This window comes from Schistocerca gregaria, chromosome 2 (genome assembly GCF_023897955.1).
Source record: "Schistocerca gregaria isolate iqSchGreg1 chromosome 2, iqSchGreg1.2, whole genome shotgun sequence".
NCBI lineage: Eukaryota > Metazoa > Arthropoda > Insecta > Orthoptera > Acrididae > Schistocerca > Schistocerca gregaria.
In genome coordinates, this window is record NC_064921.1 from 946,005,557 (window position 1) to 946,028,138 (window position 22,582).

General features: G+C 43.2%; 1 protein-coding gene across 7 annotated transcripts in view; it reads right to left on the minus strand.

Moving 5' to 3' along the window:
• The window catches only part of LOC126335405 (leukocyte elastase inhibitor-like), a 195,773-nt gene that overhangs the window by 73,963 nt on the left and 99,228 nt on the right, over window positions 1-22,582 (minus strand). For all 7 annotated transcript variants that reach the window (XM_049998668.1, XM_049998669.1, XM_049998671.1 and 4 more), the window contains one exon: window positions 22,350-22,535. In XM_049998668.1, coding sequence (XP_049854625.1) covers window positions 22,350-22,535 — 186 coding nt within the window. The remainder of the gene's footprint in view (window positions 1-22,349; window positions 22,536-22,582) is intronic.

Here is a 22,582-nt window from a genome sequence, read left to right on the forward strand (position 1 = left end):
GGGGATCGCAAAACACTTGAGCAGTACCCAAGAATAGGTCACATTGGTATCCTATATGTGGTTTCCTTTAAAGATGAACCATACTTTCCCAAAATTCTCCCAAAAAACAGCAGTCAACCATTTGCCTTCCTACAACAATCCTCTTGTGCTTTCACAACTTCATATCACTGTTATGTTATACCCAGATATTTAAACCATCTGCTTGTGTCAAGCCATAGTACTAATGCTGTTGTTTTTCCTACTCACCCACATTAACTCACATTTTTCTACATTTAGAGCTAGCTGCCATTCATCACATTAACTATAAACTGTGTCTGAGTCATCTTGTATCCTCCTAAAGTCACCCAACTTTGACGCCTTCCCATACACCACAGCATCATCAACAAACAACTATAAATTACTGCCCACCCTGCCTGTCAGATCATTTATGTACACATAAAATAATAGCAGTCCTATCACACTTCCCTAGGGCACTCATGACAATAACCTTGTCTCTTATGAACACTTGATGTTGAGGACAGAGGGAATTTATGATATTCAGACTCATAATCTGTTCATGAATTCTGCAGCGAACTGCTGTTAAGGGGAGCCGGAGGTGGTCAAATCCAAAAAATTACGATTTTTTTTATTATTTTTTAAATTTTTATTTATTTATTTATTTTGCTACCAAAAATTAATTGGAACACTCCTCTTTAATGTAAACTTTGAATTATTGTTCTACTCGCCCTAGAAGTGGAGTTATTACCATTTTCCCCCATGCCTGCAGAGGAAATGGGCGGCCGCTGAATGCATCTCACATCCTCTCATGACTTCCTGGTGAACTGCTTGGGATTTTCTCAGCCTGTTACACATACAGCACCTTATGTTACGCATACAGCGAGTGTGCAAGGGTTGGCTACATTGTTTTCTGTGACAAATGAAGCGCTAAGAGTGCGGAACATCATCTCTTTGCTGTTTACCATTTTGAATTAGTTCAGTGTTGTGCCTGTTGTTGGTAGTATTATACTTCTTGTGTACAGCATTGTTCTGGTTACAATGCCACGTTTTAGTAACTGTGTACTACAATTACCGAAACAGTGCGTTCTTCTGCTAAGCAACACACGGCTGGCCATAGCCCTGTGATATCTTCTAGCAAGAAGCTGACTGGTGAAAGTGACAGATTTCGTGAATATGTTAGTGACAGTGATGATATTAATGAAGTACTAAATATTGGATTATTATCTTCTGTGCAAAATGTGTCCAAGTGTAGGAGTGGGACTAGAGATAACAAAGCACTTTGGTTTAGCTTGTGAGATGAAGATAATCTGTGCATGTTGCAAGTATCAAGTGACTTTCTACAATTCACATGCCAGTCTCTTTGGTAAAAATGGACGATCTAGAGTGTTTGATGTGAACGTTCAACTTGTGTATGGTCTTCAATCCATTGGAAAAGGGTCTGCTGCTGGTAAACTGTTTTGTGGTATTATGGACTTGTCATCGCCTCCAAGCAAATTTGGGTACTACTGTGAACTGGTAGGATCCTCTGTTGAAGATGTGGCTTTGAAAACCATGAAGGAAGCAGTGGAGGAATCTGTAGAAATGAACGGTGGTTCTAGGGATTTGGTAGTGGCATTAGATGGTTCCTGGCAAAAGAGGGGTCATAAACCCCTGAATGGGGTTGTAACTGCTACTTGTGGTGATAGTGCAAAAGTGATAGATGTTGCAATATTATCAAAACATTTTAGGTGCAAAAATAAAATCAAAGGAGAGCACAGTGGAACCTGTGAGGCAAATTTTAGTGGATCAAGTGGAGCAATGGAAGTGGATGGAGTGAAACAAATTTTTGAATGTTCAGTTCCCAGATACAACGTTAGGTACAAATACTACCTTGGGGATGGTGACTCCAGAGGTTTCAAGACTATAGAGGAACTGAAACCATATGGAAATGAATTTGTAGTTAAAAAGTTGGGCATGTGCTAAAGCGTATGGGTGCACAGCTTCGAAGGCTCAAACAAACTTTGGGTTCAAGTAAGCTCAGTGATGGAAAGACAGTAGGAGACAGAGGCAGGCTTACTGATGAGGTGATTGAACGTCTACAGAGATACTATGGATATGCTATAAGGCAAAATACTAGTAATGTTAGTGACATGCGAAAAGCAGTGTGGGCATTGTTCCTTCATACTGCCTCTTCCAATGAATACCCTCAACACAGCCTGTGCCCAAAAGATTCCTGGTGCAAATATAATGCAAAAAAGGACTATGACCACAAACATGGTTTGCCAGCAGCTGTGATAAATGCAATAAAACCAATTTTTCATGACTTAGCACAGCCAGAATTGTTACACAAATATCTACACAGAAAGACGCAGAATCCTAATGAGAGCGTAAACAATTTGATTTGGAAAGTGATTCCTAAAAGGGTGTTTGTAAACATAAAAACTCTGCACTTGGGAGTTTATGATGTAATAGCAACCTACAACCAAGGGAACAGTGTGAAGTGTGAAGTTCTGAAGGCATTAGGATTTACAGCTGGGGTGAATACTGTACGAGCACTAAGAAATATTGACAGAGAAAGGATATGAGGAGCAGAAAGAAGAGAAAGGCATATGAAGTATGATGGAACAACAGTCCAGAAAAGAAGACAGAAGAGGAAGCTTTTGGAGGATGAAGAAGAAGACCCTGATAATCCATCCTATAGTGCAGGAATTTATTGAGAAACTTTGATAGCCATCTCCCGTAAATTAGAATTTTTCAAATATAAGGAACATTTTCTCAAAATCCACTCAAGCTAGAGAGATGAAATTTTTATACAGCACTGCTAGTGGTAAAACTTACATTGTGACACAGCCATTTGGTAATATGTTCAGTAGTTTCATTTCAGTTTAATTATAAAGCAATTATTTGTAAAAAAAAAAGGTCATTAATAAAAAATAATTGGAAGGAAACTAGAAAAGATACTCCAAAATCCCTCTGTCATAACTGCAATACTAAACCACTCTATATGTAAAAAAATTCAAATTTTTCTATTTGGTAGTTTATTCATAAATGTTCTTCAAACTTAGTGATTTTAACATGGGCAGCATAGGCACCTCCGGCTCCCTGTAAGGATATTGGTCTGTAATTTAGCAGATCCGAGCATTAACCAGTCATATATACAGGAGTCACATGTTCTTTTTTCCAAATGCTTGTAATTTTGCATTGAAAAAGAGATTCATGATAAATACAGGCTAAGTAAGGGGACAGTGCTGTTGAGTACTCTTTGTAAAACCGAACTGGGGTTCCATCCGGACCTGGTGACTCATATGTTTTCAACTCTTTCAATTATTTCTCTATGTCATCCATACAGGTCTCTTTGTGATAATCAAATGATGGTGTGTTGTATGATTCTCTTGCATGTATAAAAACAGGGAAGAACAGAAAGAATGAACACTGAGAAGAGTCTCTCTCCTGGATGTATGATTTCTTAAACTTTGGCTTTTGTTTTGCTTTCTTCAACTGCTGCACCAGACTGGTCAACAAGTGACTGGATGGAAGCCTTAAACCTACTACATGGTTTCACATAGGACCAGAATTTTCTTGGGTTCTCAGTCAGGTCTTTTGCAAAGGAATGACAGTGGTAGTTGCATGCTTCACAGATAGATCTTTTCACGGAGCCACAAATCTACTCAGACTCTGAATTGTAGCATGTAACAGGGCAATGTGTAATATAGCTGGTGAGTGCTGTAATCAAGTTTCAAATTTGAGTAGTTTGTCCATATGGAGCATCCTCTCCTTCAGTATGACAATGCCAAATCACACAAGAGTGCAGCATCTGCAACAATCCAAGATCTTGGGAGCACTGTCATCAACCATCCTTCATAAACTCTCAAATTGGTCCCATCTGATTTTCATCAGTTTCCAAATTTGAAGAACACCTTCAAGTACTTCACTTGTGTAATGTAGCAATGAAAGCAGAGGTGAGGTTGTGGCTCCATCAATAAAGTCAAACATTCTACAGCCTGAGAGACTATGTAGAGAAATAAATATGTATTCATGGAGAATAAAGTCACAGAATGTTAAAAACATTTAATTTGCTGATAAAGCATTAACATCTGTCACATAAAAATTCAGAAGCATTACTTTTCAGCATGGCCTCATAGTTTTGCAAGATCTGGGCATTTACGATCTGTATATTTATGCACAGCAGACTGAAGACTTTCTTTGAATGACTAAGAACTGTCACAGCAGAATCAGGTGGCCAGTAAAAACAGTCACAGCAGAATCAGGTGGCCAGTAAAAACATTCAACAATTATTTGGTTTCACCTATACCTGTTATAGTTTGCTGTGACACTCAATTTAATGTCAATAGAGACAATATTTCAGTCTACTTCAGTGAACACTGACCCTCCCATGACATCTCATTTGACTTTCAGATATATATTAAATGATTTGTTAATATCTCACAGCTTTCTACTTCAGGTTTCACCCAACTCTTAGTCCCAAGAATAATTTGAGCCTGAGAACTTTTCTGGAGGGCACCAAATTCAGGATCTTTGTTAAGAATACTTTTACAATTTACTGATAAAATTTTGACAGTTGATGCGACTTTACTCAGGACGTGGTCTGATTTTGCTATCCACATATTGAACGATGAGTGTTCATCCAAGTATCTCAAACTACTCCCTGGCCTACAAAACCCCTATGTGAACTCCACAAGTACTCTGCTACCCAAGTATGTGTTTCCTTTGTGTAGTGCAACCTGACCTATCAAGAGGAGTCCTACAATTCCCCACCCAGTAATGCGTATTTAGAAATCTGCTGCCAAGACTCTGACAGAATTGACAAAGTCTTTGGTTGAAATCCTGCACTCAGATTTAAACCAAAGGACCCCGATCCACCTTGGGAACAACGCTCCAAACTGTGAGCTCTGCTTCCACCTTATGCATGAGGACAACAGCCTTTGCCACCTCTGTCAGAGTTGCGGCCCTCCAGTATAAATGATGAGTTCACATTGGCTTTGTTTCCAGCACTAAATGGTATCTTCCTAAGGGGTTGGCGCTTCCTACAACAAGCAAACATGCCAGCCACATATACCTGCCCAGACTCTGTTGAAAGAATGGCCACCTGCTGTCTAGCAGAGTGAATAGGCAAGGGCAGACAGACGGACAGCCTCCACATCAGCCCTCCACCTCAAGAAGCACAAAATTACCACCCAACTGCTGTGAGGGCAGATACACTGTGTTGTGTTCTCTAGTAAGTGCCTCGGTAGTGAAGCTTGAGGGCAAAACAAGTGACAGCTGAGATGTCCCATACAATTTACCAGATTCTCTGCCATCACTACACCCCAATGCAACAGCCTGAAGGCTGCTGACGTTAGGTAAAAGTGCATTCAGCTGTTCACAAAGTGCAGCCAGCTCCTCTGACTAACAGAAGACGTAGACTATAAAAGTGGACAGAAACCTTGACATGTAACATGTTACCCTCCTGACATATCACCAATGAACACACTCGTGCCTTTATGAGCTGTGTAGCTGACTGTTCAGAAGAAACCTATTCCATACATCTTCCCACTGCCACCTATTCCAGTCCTGTCACAGGTATCTCCTGCCTCATCAAAGGACCCATATGACCTACAATCTACACTGCAACCTCTATGCCACTTTCTACACAGACATAACAACTAACAAGCTGTTTGTCCACATGAATGGCCATCAGCAAGCTGAGCTGGGAGGCAGCTGGACCACCCAGTTGCTGAAAATGCCACCCAACACAATATGCCTCATTTTAATGGCTGCTTCAGTGCCTGCACCATTTGGATTCTTCCTACCACCTCAATATTTTCTGGATTGCGCAGGTGGAAACTCTGCCGACAACATAACCTCCATGCCCCAATTCTCAACCCCAGCTTCAACCTTTGCTAGCCCCTGTCCTCCACCTACCTATCTCTTTTTCTACTTCCATTCCACCTCTACACATGCCTTCTATCCTACCTATGCCCCAATTAGATTTTCCCCCTTCTCTCCTATCTCATGTCCATTCTCCTGCACCTGCTCCCCGTGCTCTCCACCCCGCCCCCTCCCCCTCCAGGCACAGCCTGCACCTAGCAGTTCCACCACATCCCTGCATGCTCCCGACTCCTAACCTGCTATCCCTCCCCCTTCTCACCACATGCCCCCCTCCTTACCCCCATCACAGCAGATTTCTGTCCATGTCAGCCACAGTAACAGTTGTATGTGCTTTGTATTTCAGTAGAGGGCCTTTGACTGAAAGTTTAATTGTTTTAGTATCTTTTTTCAGTGTGCCTTTCTGTGACTCAACCCGTCATCCATGTAGTGAGTAGCATTCGTTTCTTTCCATATTATTGTTAAATACTGACTTATGTTCAAGTATCTGCTTGATAACACAGTATTTGTATATTATATTGTCATTCTTTGTACATGTTCTTTAAAACTAATTCCAGCAAAACATGATAATAATAAAAATGCATGAAATCATGTTCAGAAAAAAACAGAACACTTCGAACAGCTAGAGATTGGTCGTTCATATTCACAGGACATGTACATTAGTATCTCTCCAGAAATGATTAGCATTCCAGTCATCTTATATCAGCATGTGCCCTGTTGCTTAGTAAGCTTAGGGTCCGGCATGACCCTGATAACTTGTGCCATGTGTGATGGCATTGACATGTATAAGGTATGAATGGGTCCTGTGGTATAGCCATCCATGCTGCATTCACCTGTTTCCAAAGTCCATCTGCGGTGGTTGGCATTGAGTTGCAGCACTGCACCAGTTGTTTCACTACATCCCACACAATTTTGACTGGTGACAAGTCTCATGATCTGTTGGGCCATGGCAAAAGGCTGACATCCAGTGACACTAAGAAGGCACATGTTTTTGCTCCAACATGTGGTTGTGCATTGTCTTACTGGAAAATGATGTCATGGTGGTTGTGCAGAAAGGGTATAGCTACCGACTGCAGGATGTCATTGACATTGGTTACACTGGTCACATTGCACTAGTTGTACCCAATAGCACCTCACACCATAAGGCCTTGGGTTGGCACTAGATATTTTGTGCAAATGAAGTTACTATGATGCCGCTCCCCCTGTCTGTGGCGAATCAAAATGTGGCCATCATTTTCAAACAAACAGAACCTGAATTCACCTGAAAACACTTTCGGATGCCATTCCCGTCCCCAGTGACATGATTCGATACACCATTGCCATCTAGCATGTTTCGCGCATTCTTCAAAGGTACGCAGAGAACTGGACATCTGCTCAATCACACTGATTGATTACCTTCAGTTTATGGTGACAATGAGAGCCATAGACACATTTTACTGGTAGAAGGTCTTGGAGCATGATATCAATTATTTATTTATTTATTTATTTATTTGTCCATATAAATCTCTTTTTAAGTACTTATATTGTACACAGGATATTGGACAGAAAACCTTTTTAGCTATTGGATTTTCAAATGTCAAACATAAATTTTTATGACAAATTGGATCTATACAGTTAATAATTACAAATTTTTGAAATACTGTATATTTATAACTTATTTCTACAATTAAAGATACGAATTACATTTTTTCTTGCATAAGATACTGTGAGACTGAATAGTAACAGTTTTTCAGAAGGTAGGATGTCACAGACTTTTTAAAGCTTTGTAGTTCAGTAAGAGATTTTATATGTCTTGGTAAACTGTTGTAAAGTTTTGTTCCTGCATGATATACACCTTTTTGGCATAATGTGGTGTTACAGTAATTTGACATGTATGTCACTGTCTGACCTGGTACTGTAATCATGGACACTGATTTGGCACACCTCTTACACCATGCCATTCGAGCTTCCTCAGGAGTATAGAATGATCAACCACATCAAAAGCTTTTGTTAGGTCCAAGAATAAACCTGAGATATTTCTGTGGTTGTCCACTGCATTTAAGACATGTTTTATCAGATTGAAAGTGGCAGTTTCAATTGATCTCTGTGGTCTGAAGCCAAGTTTACATCCAGAAATAATATTATTCTCCGCCACACACCGTCAGGTGGCTTGCGGAGTATGGATGTAGATGTAGATGTAGATGTAATTAGTTTTGAAAGGAATACTTTTTCAATAATTTTCGAAAACCCTGACAATAGAGACACAGGCCTATAGTTACCCATACATTGACGATTACCTTTCTTATATAGGGGTATTACTTTTGCCATTTTCAGTTGCTGACGGAAGACACCACCTGATAAGGATGAATTGCATATGTCCTATAAAGGTGAAAGTATTTGTCTTGCTGTTATTTTTATAATATAATCTGGAATATCATCAATACCAGTTGAATACTTACTCTTCAATGAATTAATGGTATTAAGAAGCTCTGCTGGGCTTACTGGACTGAGGAACATGGATATATTGTTTATTTCAATAGATGAAAGTTCTTTCCATGTTGTATTAGGTGGAATTCCAAATTTTTCCTTCACTAATTTCCCAGCAACAGTTGCATACTAAGAATTGAAACTATTTGCAACTTCCCTAGGGTCAATGACATTTGTGCCATCATGTGATATCACAATATTTTTGTGAGTTGTCTTCTTCCCCGTAAGATCCTGCACAGCTTTCCACATGGACTTAGTTTTATAGGATGACTTCATAATATATTTGTCATTTTCCTTAATTTTTGCCTCCTTTATGATGCATTTCAAAACTAGCTTGTATTTTTTGAAATAATTAATAAAATTCTGGACTGCTGCTAGTTTTTGACTGTAGAAAAAGTTCCCGCTTCCTTTTACAAGATACTCTGATGCCTGGTGTAATCCAGTTTCTGAATCTATCTGTGCTCTTGGAAATAACTTTCCTTTGTGGAAAAGCTATGTCAAAATTATGCTTGAAAATGTTAAAAAATGTTCCACCTTTTCGTTAGTATTAGAGGTATCATATACTTCTCCCCAAGATTGTTCTCTGATTAGGTACTGGAAGCATTCAATATTTTTCCCACTATAAATCCTTTTATGGATAACATTTTCTATACTGGTCGAAATGTGATTTGCAGGTATGGTCAGTAATTGCGAAAGGTGGTCACTGTATACATCAAAGTTTTCTGATGTACACTTGTACATGTTTACACATACCTGATCAAGGAGAGTGACACTAGTTTTAGTTACATGTGTTGGAGAGCTAACAGTAAGACAAAGATTGTAGGCTTTTATAATACAGGGTGATTCAAAAAGAATACCACACCTTTAAAAATGTGTATTTAATGAAAGAAACATAATATAACCTTCTGTTATACATCATTACAAAGAGTATTTAAAAAAGTTTTTTTCACTCAGAAACAAGTTCAGAGATGTTCAATATGGCCCCCTCCAGACACTCGAGCAATATCAACCCGATACTCCAGCTCGTTCCACACTCTCTGTAGCATATCAGGTGTAACAGTTTGGATAGCTGCTGTTATTTCTCGTTTCAAATCATCAAGGGTGGCTGGGATAGGTGGCCGAAACACCATAACATTAACATATCCCCATAAGAAAAAATCGCAGGGGGTAAGATCAGGGCTTGTTGGAGGCCAGTGATGAAGTGCTCTGTCTCGGGCTGCCTGGCGGCCAATCCATCGCCTCGGGTAGTTGACGTTCAGGAAGTTACAGAGAGATAAGTGCCAATGTGGTTGCGCTCCATCCTGCTGAAATATGAATTGTTGTGCTTCTTGTTCAAGCTGAGGGAACAACCAATTCTCCAACATCTCCAGATACTGTAGTCCAGTTACAGTAGCACCTTCGAAGAAAAAGGGACCAAAAACTTTATTGGCTGTAATGGCACAGAAAAAGTTCACCTTAGGCAAGTCACGTTCATACTGAGTTGTTTCCCGCAGATTCTCAGTGCCCCATATACAGACATTGTGACGGTTGACTTTCCCTTTAGTGTGGAAAGTTGCTTCAACACTAAACACAATCTTTGAAACGAAAGATTCATCTGTTTCCATTTGAGCAAGGATAAAATCACAGAAATCAATTCTTTTAATCTTATCAGCTGCAGACAGTGCTTGAACCAATTTCAGATGATAAGGTTTCATAACTAACCTTTTTCGTAGGACTCTCCATACAGTTGACTGTGGAATTTGCAGCTCTCTGCTAGCTCTGCGAGTTGATTTCCCTGGGCTGCGAACAAATGCTTGCTGGATGCGTGCTACATTTTCATCACTCATTCTCGGCCATCCAGAACTTTTCCCTTTGCACAAACACCCATTCTCTGTAAACTGTTTATACCAACGTTTAATACACCACCTATCAGGAGGTTTAACACCATACTTCGTTCGAAATGCACACTGAACAACTGTCGTCGATTCACTTCTGCCATACTCAATAACACAAAAAGCTTTGTGTTGAGCGGTCGCCATCTTAGCATCAACTGATGCTGACACCTAGTCAACAGCACCTCAAGTGAACAAATGTACAACTAAATGAAACTTTATAGCTCCCTTAATTCGCCGACAGTTACTGCTTAGCTCTGCCTTTTGTCGTTGCAGAGTTTTAAATTCCTAAAGTTGTGGTATTCTTTTTGAATCACCCTGTATTTAAAAACGTTTCCCTGTGAGGGCTATGGCTCAGAAAGTCAATATTAAAATCACCACATAGTACACTGTTTTCCCAGTTGTCTTAACTTTGCCTAAAGTAAGGTCCAATTTTTTGAAAAAAACACTTATGTTGCTAACAGGAGATCTGTACACACATAAAATAATAGTGTTTTCAGACATTAATTCTACAGCTGAGATTTCAAAGTCTTTTTCACAACCAACTCTGCAAACAGATGTTATACTCTTATAATCTACATTTTCTTTTACATATAAATAAAATAGAAAGAAACTTCCACATGGGAAAAATATCTTAAAAACAAAGATTCCAAGACTTACCAAGCAGGAAGGCGCCGGCAGATAGGCACAATGAATAAAAAAAAACACACAAACACACACAGAACTTGAGCTTTCACAACCGGCGGCTGCTTCATCAGGAAAGAGGGAAGGAAAAGGAAAGATGAAAGGATGTGGGTTTTAAGGGAGAGGGTAAGGATTCATTCCAATCCCGGGAGCGGAAAGACTTACCTTAAGGGGAAAAAAGAATAGGTATATACTCGTGCGTACACACATACACACACACACGCATATCCATCCATACATACACAGACTGCTTGGACTGGTAGGACATGTTCTGAGGCATCAAGGGATCGCCAATTTAGCATTGGAGGGCAGCATGGAGAGTAAAAATCGTAGAGGGAGACCAGGATATGAATACACTAAGCAGATTCAGAAGGATGTAGGTTGCCGTAAGTACTGGGAGATGAAGAAGCTTGCACAGGATAGAGTAGCATGGAGAGCTGCATCAAACCAGTCTCAGGACGGAAGACCGCAACGACAACAACAGTGCCAGTGTAAATAAATAAAGTTCAAGTGCACACAGCAAAATAAGAAACCTGTGCTCCGAATATGCAACCTGTGCAGTAGTAGATATAAGCAAAAACTATGAAGGGAAATCATTTGTGTGGCATAGTGTCACTGAAAATATTAAAGAATCAAACAGAATAAACTGTCTATGGAAGTAGTGGGTTGAGTAATAACAGGAGTGTATGTCATTTTTTAGGAGAAAAGTCAGTGACATTACAGGTAACAACCTCTTGCATATGAGCTAGATGCTAAAATCAACACTCAAAAAGGAGTGTTTACAAATACATGAACATTCACTGCATTAGGAACAAAATATTAGAATTATAAAATTTTGCAATACTGAAAATGTTGTTGTTGTTGTATGTATGTCAGAACATTTGCTGACAGAAAATCAGGTAGAATGTTATTCCTTGAGTTTAATCTGTTGGAGATAATATGTGCAAGAAGTGAAAGAAAGAATGGAGATGCTCTAATATTCACTAATGCTTTTTAAGATGAATGTTAGCTCTTACTGGATGGACAAATTACAAGTATAAGACTAAATGAAGAAAATACCATAATTGTTAGCTAATATAGATATTAAAATCTAAAACAAAAGCCACTATCTGTGGTGATTTCGACATTGAAATGGCTGACTCTCATGAATATGTCACAAGAATGATTTTTTAATATCTTAAGAGTACTAAATTTACATTGTACAAAGTACAGATCCACAAGGAATAATGCTTGCTTGAATAATATTATAGTTACTTTTTCGAGAGATATTCAGGATGTCAGACATACTAGTGGAGGTTTAGCAGATCATAAACCAGTAATTTTAACTTCCTACTGTGAACAGTTGTCTGAGTTAGACACATCATCCAGCACCAAGGCTAATGTAATATAGATAAGAGAGCAGAAAGATGAATATATTAATTTATTTGTTGACAGATTAATTGATGTTAGCTAGGACCTTGTATACAATAAATAATCTAGGAAGAGTGTTGAGGAAGCAGTGTTTGATAATTTCCTGAAAAGACTCACTGAACTGTTGTAAACAAAAGAAGCTCTAAGCATAAACAGAAAATGACCCAGTTAAAATGGTTTACAGATGAGCTGACTCTCTTTAGGAAATACATACTCAGACTGTACAGTATATATAAATTTTTTTCTAAACAGCAGCCTGAACTGGGAAGAAACCAAAAAAGAGAAACTGTCCCTGGCCAAAAACATTGTTATTGACATTACACAGAAGGTGATCTCAACAAATGCAAAGCAGTGTGGGATGTTGTCAATTAAGAAAATTCCCAAACTTGTGCACAAGATGCAGTGCTGTGGACAGAAGAAAATAATTACTTCCTAACCTCAGTGGGTTAGCTGAAAAACAAAATGGAGCATATGAATGATCTTGGTGCTGAGTCTGGTAGCTTTGTCAGACCATTATCTAGTCCCTGCACTTCCCACAAGACAGCACTCTTCTCTCCCCCCACTCATAACCTTCTATTCCTCCCCGTTCCCAGCCCCACTTCAGATTACTATTACATGACAGTTGCATTCCAGTTGGAGGTGCAGTGGTAGTGGTCATGTTTGCTTATGTTTGCTTGAAGTGTCCTTGCTTGTGTGAATGTGTGTGTAGTTTCTTTGCTGAAGATGGTGAGGGAGAATTTCAGGTCGGTTACACTGAACAATACTCCCATTTTGCAATAGTTCATTTATTCACCTCTTTACACAAGCAAGGCTTACACAGAATTGACATGGCGACACTGAAGAAAGATAATGTTTAGCTTAGTTCAAAGACGATACTGAGATCGACCCTGGTGTCGACCTAATCAGCACTACATAGCCCCCCCCCCCCCCCCCTCGCAGTACGGAGTACTCTTGAGAGTCCGGGGGGGGGGGGGGAGGAGGGGTGACTATGGCATCAGCAGGCGACTATGGCATCAGCTGGACCATGGTCAGCTCGACAGCGTCGTTGGGGAGCTGTGTTGGTAGATGTCATGTAGGAAGGTTCGGCCACCAAGCCTGGAAGTCATCGAGGCGCGCCGGGCGTCGTACCGGGCATGCGACGACAGGGAGCAGGGAGACCAGTGGGTTGCGGGTGGAACGGAGTGACGATGACGATGTCTTCGGTGGGCATGGCAAACACATGAAGCATGTCCAGGTCGACGTCAGGTGAGAGCGGAACACATTTCACCAGGTGGCAGGAAATGGCGGAGGTTGTATCATGAGCACCAGATGAAGGGAAACACATTACAAACAGTGTGTCATCGCATAGTATTATAGTGATGTCATGGATTATGTCCAGGGGGACAGGCACAAACACTTCCAGCGAGGGCACGTTCAAGATGGGGGGGGGGGGGGGGGGGGAGGGGGTGTGATAAACCTTGACAGGGCGAGGCAGGTGACGGGGGAGAGGTCGAAGGGACCGGAGAAGGAGCCGGCAGCGAGGGCATGATCATAGGTAAGCTCGATGTGGAGAGAATGTGATCACTCAACGGAGTGCGTGAGACTGGAGCAGAGGGCAAGGTCAGAGAAGAGCTCGACGATTGGAGCTGGAAGTCACTCAACCGAGTGTGTAAGTCCAATGTGGAGTGAGTGGTCGGAGCGTCGTGAGCCACGACAGTGAGTGGCGTGGTCGTGGCCTGAAGGGGGGTAGAAGTGGGCTCAACATGAGCAGGCTTAAGTCTGTTGAGAGAGACTGTAACAGCTGAATCTTTTATCTGGATGTCATAGGTGTTGGCTGAGCGCCGGAGAACTCGGTATGGGCCGGTATATGGAGGTTGGAGGGGAGCACAGACAGTGTCATCTCGGAGCATGACGTACTCACAATTGTCGAGAGATTATGGGACCTGAACCTTAGGGTGGGAATGGCTGGCTGGCGGAGGGATGTGGAGGTTGTTGAAGTGGCATCTGACGCAGTCCACGAAGGAAGGTAAGTGAGACTGAAGGAGAGAAGTGGAAGGGCTCACAAGTACACCAGGGAGAACATTGTTCTGGCCATATACGAACTCGGCTATTGTGCCTTTGAGGTCTTCCTTATAGATTGCACGAATGCCGAGTTACACAAGGGGAATTGCCTCTGTCCATAGAGAGTCGTGGCATCGAAGAGCCGCCTTGAAAGTGTGATGCCAGCGCTCAACTAGCCCATCAGTTTGCGGGTGATATGCTGTGGTATGGATGCGCCGGATGCCGCAAAGAAGTGTGCTTGTGTACTTTGCAGTGTTGGCATGCAACGCAGGAGTGTGCCCATTGCTGGCAGTCTTGTTGACATATCTTCACACAAAGTGCTCCCTTACGAGGCAGGCGGACGCATGAACACCGGGGTGGGCTAAATTATGCAGTGCATTGAAGACAGCTCGACAAAGCGTGATTGGGATGAGGGAGCATAATGTGCCCATACTGTCATAGCATCAGATCTCACCAGAAATGAGAAATGCCAGGGAAGGTGGAGCGGATGAAGTGTAGTGAAGAGGTAGAGTCTGAAATCAGGTTTTGCGTGTCCTCGGCGGCGGGTTGGAGGTTAGGCAGTTCAGAGAGGTCTAATGGTGACTGAACGGCATCGACTCTTGATAGGATATCAGCAACTATATTGTCAGCACTCTTTATGTGTCTGACATTGGTGGTGAACTGAGATATGAAGTCCATATATCTGAAGCGACGAGGAGGCGGGTCAGCTGGTGGGTTTGTAATGGCCGCAACCAGGGGTTTGTGGTCTGTTTAAACATAGAAAGGGCGTCCCTCTACATCAGTCTTAAAATGCTTGATAGCTTTGTAGACCATGAGCAACTCCGTGTCAAATGTGAAATATTTCCGTTGTGCATTGGTGAGCTTGCGTGAGAAGAACTGCAGAGGCAAAGTTTGGCCATCGACTGTCTGGCTAAGGACAGCGCCGATGGCAGTATCGATCATGTCTGTGGTGATGAAAAGCTGTGCATTGGGATGAGGATGCGCGATGGTGCAGGCCTCGGCAAGAAGATTTTTGAGGGCAGTGAAAGAGGCAGTCATAGCAGGGGTCTATGGAATGGGCCCAGATCCAGAAGTGTGGTTGCCTGCAAAGGCATCCGACAGTGGAGCCTGAATCTCCGCAACCTGACGTAGATGTCAACAATAATAATTAACTGTCCCCAGAAAGCACCGGAGCTCTTTGATTGATGACGGTCTGGCTAGGTTTAGTATTGTTTGTACTTTCTCAGGAAGTGGTGAAATGCTGTAGACAGCGACCCAAAAACCAAGAAAAGTGACAGCGGGTTGATGTAGCTGCAATTTTTCCTGGTTGGTCTCAATGTCTGCTGCCATGAGAGTGTTCACAACAGTTTGCACGTGTCGAATGTTGTCCTCGACAAAGGATCTGAACACAGGAATGTCATCAAGATATGCAAAGCAGAATTTTAGTTCAATCAGCACTTCGTTGACGAAGCGTTGCCAAGTCTGGGTTGCATTTTTCAGACCAAAGGGCATGAATCAAAACTGAAATAACCCAATCAGGGTGGTGATTGCTGTATACTCGATGTCTTCAGGTGCCATGGGGATCTGGTGGTAGGCCTGTTTGCAATCAATGACAGGGAACGTGGTCACATCTGCAAGGGAACTGGTAAAGTCGTCAATGTTGGGAATGGGGTAGGTGTCGACAGTAGTCTCTACACATGTGCCATGACCTATCTTTCTTGGGTGTCATATGTATGGGCGTAGACCAGCTACTGGCAGAGGGTTCAATGATGCCGGAGCTTAGTGTTTTTTAAGGTCGGAGAGGCACTCGGGACAAATTCAACGTGGTTTACTGGAGATCAGGGGACCCAGGCATGAGGCGAAGCTTGTGAACCATGCCGTTGGTGACGACGGATATGTTGCTGAAGGCACGGGAGGCGGTTTGTTTACAATGTGTGGCAGGCGGAGCAGGCAAGACGTGGTCGTGGTGTTCGGAGCCACTCGGCGGATCCGACAGCAGTCGAGGTGGTGAAGTGTTCCAGGAGTCAATGTGCCAAGATGTCCGCCGGCCCGAAGCAGTGACACCATGGTCAGGTGAGCTCAGTAGAGCTCATGAAGCGTTAGTGAGTCCATTGTCCGAGGCTGTGGCCTGTGGCAGCACGGTCATAGGCGAATCGCTACGCGCGAGTGCACTGTTTGTGTTGTCAGTGGTGGTCACACGGTGGTGCACAGGAGCCGAAGTTGCATAGTTTGAAGTCCTGTCTGTGAGGGGCAGGGTAGGAGCCATCAGATCAGGAACACGTGGCATTTGTCGCATATGTGCACTTGTGTCTGGCCGAGTGTCAAATGCTGCCGTGTTAGAGGGGTGTAGTCCTGTTGAACTGTCAGTACACATTATGGTAGACTTGCTGCACAGTTGCGAGGGGTTTCGGTAGGTATGCACGGAGGCTCGATTGCTGGGACTGCAAGCAGATTCGGCGCACTTACTGACCTAGCTTTGTTCTTGCCGCAGTGTCTGTAATTCCTTTGCTGTGTTGGAGAGTTGGAGCTGAGTTTTGTGGTGTCGGAGGGAGAGCTCAAAGTTTTCCTTGTGTAGATGAGCGACATTTTCGAGCTCGACAAGGCACTTATGTGTGGTTTCTTGTAACATCGTTGACAGAGACAAGCATGTACCAATGAGATGAGCCCGGATCGATTTATCACAGGGGGGTTTGCTCGACAGAGCACAGGGGAAGTGAGTCTTAGACAGGTGATGGAACACAGTGTTTTGCACTAGGTCTGGTGAAAGTTTGTGGTGTTGCAAGAAGTCAATGCCTAGTACAGGTTGGTCAATTTCGCACACTAAAACAGTCCACTCGAGTCTGCAGTTGAGGAGAGTGAGACGATGTGTGAAGTTGAACCCGAGCATTGTAGTTTAGCTGAATTCACGGCTTGCAGAAACGTAGGATGAGAGCAGATGTTCGACGATGCTAAGGATGTGGGCAGCAGTGAAGCATCGGTGCCTGCGTCCACTAGGACAAGTTATCCCGACGAAATGTCTTTAATGTAAAGTTGTCCTCAATTATCCGGTCATTCCCGGACAGAATGTAGCACTGGTGGGTACCTGTCATGTTGTGTGCAGGAGTCATTTGGGAAGTAACAGGGTGGTCTGCAGTTCCGTGCCGCTTCACCAAACCGTGTGTGGAAGTAACTGTACAGGGGGTTGCTGTTGCATTTCCTATTTCCTGCGGAATGTTCGTTGCCAGTGACAGTGGCTGAGGTTCAGTGGTTGCAGCAGGCTTAGTTGCAGGAGGGGGCGTGACCATGGGTGGAGCCGATGATGTCCCAGTAGCTTGTTTACTGCTTTCCAGAGCGAGCGGAATAATGGTCAGCACAATGTGGCCCCAGCCGTGTCTGGCCACAGGACGATGAGCCTGAAACTGAGACTTGTCAGGTAGGCAGTGGCTGGCGAAATAGAGCAGTGATGCATCGTGTAGCTTGTCAGCAATTGTCATTGTTTGCTCAACAGGTTTGGGGGGCCTCCAAGTCAGAGCAAAACAGATGTGAGGAGATAGTTTATCTGACCAGATGGCGAGGAGAGCTGTGTCAGAGAGCAGATTGGTGCTGACCAGGGTGCGTAGCCGTCTCCAGAGTTGGGATGGTTTGTTATAGCCTAGTTGCTTGATGTGGAGCACTTGCCACATTCTGCCTCAGTTGATCATGCAAGCTGAAGTAGAACTGTCTCTTTGGCTAGAGTGTACCAGGTAGATGAGTCCGGGGTGTCGACCAGGTCAGTAATCAAGTCCTCCTGGTCGTGCAGGTGGGTTATGAGGCACAGAAACCTGGCTGACTTGGCGAGTTTGTAATGGTTGAACACTTCGTCCACAATTTTGAACCAGGTTGTTGCTCTATTGGGATTAAAGGGCGGCAGTGTCGGTAGAATGTAGAATGTTCAGAAGAACAGGTTGATTTGAATTCATTGGGGCACTGCCTGAAACAGGCTGTTGTTGCTGTAGTATTCCAGGAAAGTGTGCCTCCCATGGACATGGTGATGATGGCTGATCGAGTGGCAGCATGAAGGTGACACATTGTGGTTGAGCGCAATCCATCACAACGCGGAAGGCTGATGCGGGTGAGACACCGTAATATGCCGATTGCGGTTGCGGAAGCTCAACACATTGCAGTTGTGTTCAGACTGATGTGTCATGGAAGACCGACACGGATGAGGCACCGGGATGTGCTGAGAATGGTAGTGGAAGCTCGACTGGTGCTGGCTGTCTAGAAGCACAGTGTGGAAAATGATATCGAACGTTGGACAGAATGTGTGAATGTTCACTGATCGTAGTCACTCCACTCAAAACAGTGTGCGGATAAGGTGAATGTCATGGCACAAAACACTGAGGTGTAGCAGTGGGATGGAGATGGAGGTCAGGCACAGATAACAAGTTATTGTTCCTGTCGCAGGCTGAAGTATCGAAGCAGGCACGGGCATGGTCGGATGCTGAGGAGGTTGAGCTGTGAACAAAACAGTTCCGGCCACATGGCAGGTAACTGTGTGGTACTGCAAGGAATGTGACATGGCAAATCGTTGTCCTGGCAGTGGTAGGTTGTCCAACGAAATATTTGCAGAAATTGGCATTGGTCCTGCACTGCACAGAGATCCGTAAGAGGTAACTGCACTGTTGATGAGAGAGGGCACATGTGGTGGGAACAAAGGCGTCAGATAGCCGGAGTCATGCACACTCCTAAACTCCCTTATTGTTGCAGGCTCAAAAACGGCCGGCAAAATCGACGTAATCGTCGAGTGAGAGGCATCGTGTTGTAGTCCTGGCGCGTGTACATTGCCCGCAACATGATGCATGTTGATCACAAAATCCAGCGTTAAGCATTGGGCCGAAGTCATTGTTTGAATGCTGTGTCGAAGTAATACATACGAACATAACTACCATGGAGGCCATGGACACAGTAAAACAGTGAAAACGGAAGACGTTACAACTTGGGGTCACCAGTGAGGGAGAAGTTCAGGTCATTTGCACCAAAGAATACTCCCATTTAGCAATAGTTCACTTATTCACCTCTTTACACAAGCAAGGCTTACACAGAACTGACATGGCAGCACTGCACAAAGATAATGTTTAGCTTAGTTCAAAGACGATACTCTGATTGATTCTGGTGTCGACCTCATCGGTGCCACAATGGCTTTGACCAAAAGTTATAATATTTAACAGACATTTCATTGTCCCTGTCTGAGCTTGATGGGTCTTCTCTATGGTGAGTAGCAATCTATAATTTTCCTAATATTGTTCATATTCCAACCTATAGCTTCCACTGTTTTGACTTTACATTTTTAAGTTCAAGATTATAAATCTTATTTCAGTTCCAATTAGAAAAAAGTTTTTTTTTTCTTTGTGTGTGTGTATGTGTGTGTGTGTGTGTGTGTGTGTGTGTGTGTGTGTGTGTGCACTATTTTATTCTGTTTGTTCACTAAATGAACAATGATTCCATCATATCAAGTTTATTCGGTAAACATTGTATAATGTGTATGTTTTATGTTTGTTTCATGTATTACATATAGGCTTCATAGGAATGGAGGGATCTTCTGGTACTGTTTGGCTGCCGAGGAAATTCTGGACCAGTTTGCAGCTGAGGTGACAGTTGTTCACTGTGAGGAGATTCATCCAACTATGTCAAGATGCTGTAGTTAATTATTATAAAAAATTGAAGATGTATTATGTGAAAAAAAGATGTATCAGTTATTTTTGAGATTTATATCAATCAAGTTCTAATTTAGCCACAACTGTATTCATTTACATTCTGAAGAACTTAAAGTTTTATTACGTGAGAATGAAATGTTCATTACTCTATGCAGTAACTCTGTCTGAAGTTATTTGAGGATAGAAATGTGTGTGTGGTAAATTATTCTGAAAAATACCCAAATTGAGGTATTTTTAAAATTGTATATTGTAGGGATACCTCCTACAGTTGCTATCCAAAAATTAAAACTAGAAATCAAATATGATGCACAACAGAACCAGTTCATTTACCTCTTCTATTGAAATAATATGACAAAGTAAATTTATGATAGTTTACTTGATACTTTCTGAAAGGCAAGGAACTTCAAGGTGTTATCAGTGAAAAGTATGGTAATTAATCATCCAAAAAAGTGTTTATAGTGAGCATGAATTTTAAATGATAATCTGAATTTAATTGAAAATATACCTATTTGGTGTACCAGAGATGATTAGTTGCTTTTATGCAGCAATGAACTACTGTCTCTGGTTTACACAGCAATGAAATCAAAAACACTACTAATACACTCGTGGAAATTGAAATAAGAACACCGTGAATTCATTGTCCCAGGAAGGGGAAACTTTATTGACACATTCCTGGGGTCATATACATCACATGATCACACTGACAGAACCACAGGCACATAGACACAGGCAACAGACCACGCACAATGTCGGCACTAGTACAGTGTATGTCCACCTTTCGCAGCAATGCAGGCTGCTATTCTCCCATGGAGACGATCGTAGAGATGCTGGATGTAGTACTGTGGAACGGCTTGCCATGCCATTTCCACCTGGCGCCTCAGTTGGACCAGCGTTCGTGCTGGACGTGCAGACCGCGTGAGACGACGCTTCATCCAGTCCCAAACATGCTCAATGGGGGACAGATCCGGAGATCTTGCTGGCCAGGGTAGCTGACTTACACCTTCTAGAGCACGTTGCGTGGCACGGGATACATGCGGACGTGCATTGTCCTGTTGGAACAGCAAATTCCCTTGCCGGTCTAGGAATGGTAGAACGATGGGTTCGATGACGGTTTGGATGTACCGTGCACTATTCAGTGTCCCCTCGACGATCACCAGAGGTGTACGGCCAGTGTAGGAGATCGCTCCCCACGCCATGGTGCCGGGTGTTGGCCCTGTGTGCCTCGGTCGTATGCAGTCCTGATTGTGGCACTCACCTGCACGGCGCCAAACACGCATACGACCATCATTGGCACCAAGGCAGAAGCGACTCTCATCGCTGAAGACGACACGTCTCCATTCGTCCCTCCATTCACGCCTGTCGCGACACCACTGGAGGCGGGCTGCACGATGTTGGGGCGTGAGCGGAAGACGGCCTAACGGTGTGCGGGACCGTAGCCCAGCTTCATGGAGACGGTTGCGAATGGTCCTCGCCAATACCCCAAGAGCAACAGTGTCCCTAATTTGCTGGGAAGTGGCGGTGCGGTCCCCTACGGCACTGCGTAGGATCCTACGGTCTTGGCGTGCATCAGTGCGTCGCTGCGGTCCGGTCCCAGGTCGACGGGCACGTGCACCTTCCGCCAACCACTGGCGACAACATCGATGCACTGTGGAGACCTCACGCCCCACGTGTTGAGCAATTCGGCGGTACGTCCACCCGGCCTCCCGCATGCCCACTATAGGCCCTCGCTCAAAGTCTGTCAACTGCACATACGGTTCACGTCCACGCTGTTGTGGCATGCTATCAGTGTTAAAGACTGCGATGGAGCTCCGTATGCCATGGCAAACTGGCTGACACTGACGGTGGCGGTGCACAAATGCTGCACAGCTAGCGCCATTCAACGGCCAACACCACGGTTCCTGGTGTGTCCGCTGTGCCATGTGTGTGATCATTGCTTGTACAGCCCTCTCGCAGTGTCCGGAGCAAGTATGGTAGGTCTGACACACCGGTGTCAATGTGTTCTTTTTTCCATTTCCAGGAGTGTATGTATAATTCTAATTGCTCATTTTGAAATTCCTTAATGAAAAATGAAGCAGATTTTGTACAGATAGTTTATCACAAGAGTGATAATTTTTTCAGACAGTATGAGACTCTGTGGATGACAGTGAGATATACTCTTAGTGGAGCAGCAATCATGCTTGGGGTATGTCAGTAGGAGTGATACAACCTTTAGTGCCTAGTCATTACACTGCTGTCCCACACCACAAGCATCGTACCGTTGCAAACTAACCAACTACTATCTCATTCATACCAAAGCTAGGAGTAGGATACACATAAATTATTGTAGCTCTCTAAAAATATGAAAGAAAACAAGATATTGGCTCACCTTTTTCAAAGTGTCACTCAGATCTACCTGGTGTTCCAGCTTAAATTTGGGTAAATACACATTCACATCAACTTTGCGCATTTTTTTTAAGATTTCAGGTAGGTTCACATCTACCAGCTTCCTTTCAAGTTCTTTAAGGCCATCAATTTTCTTCGGAAGAATGATTACCATGCTCAGTTGATCTCCCTAGAACAATAACAGTCATAATACTTGCAGTAGAACGATTAGAAATA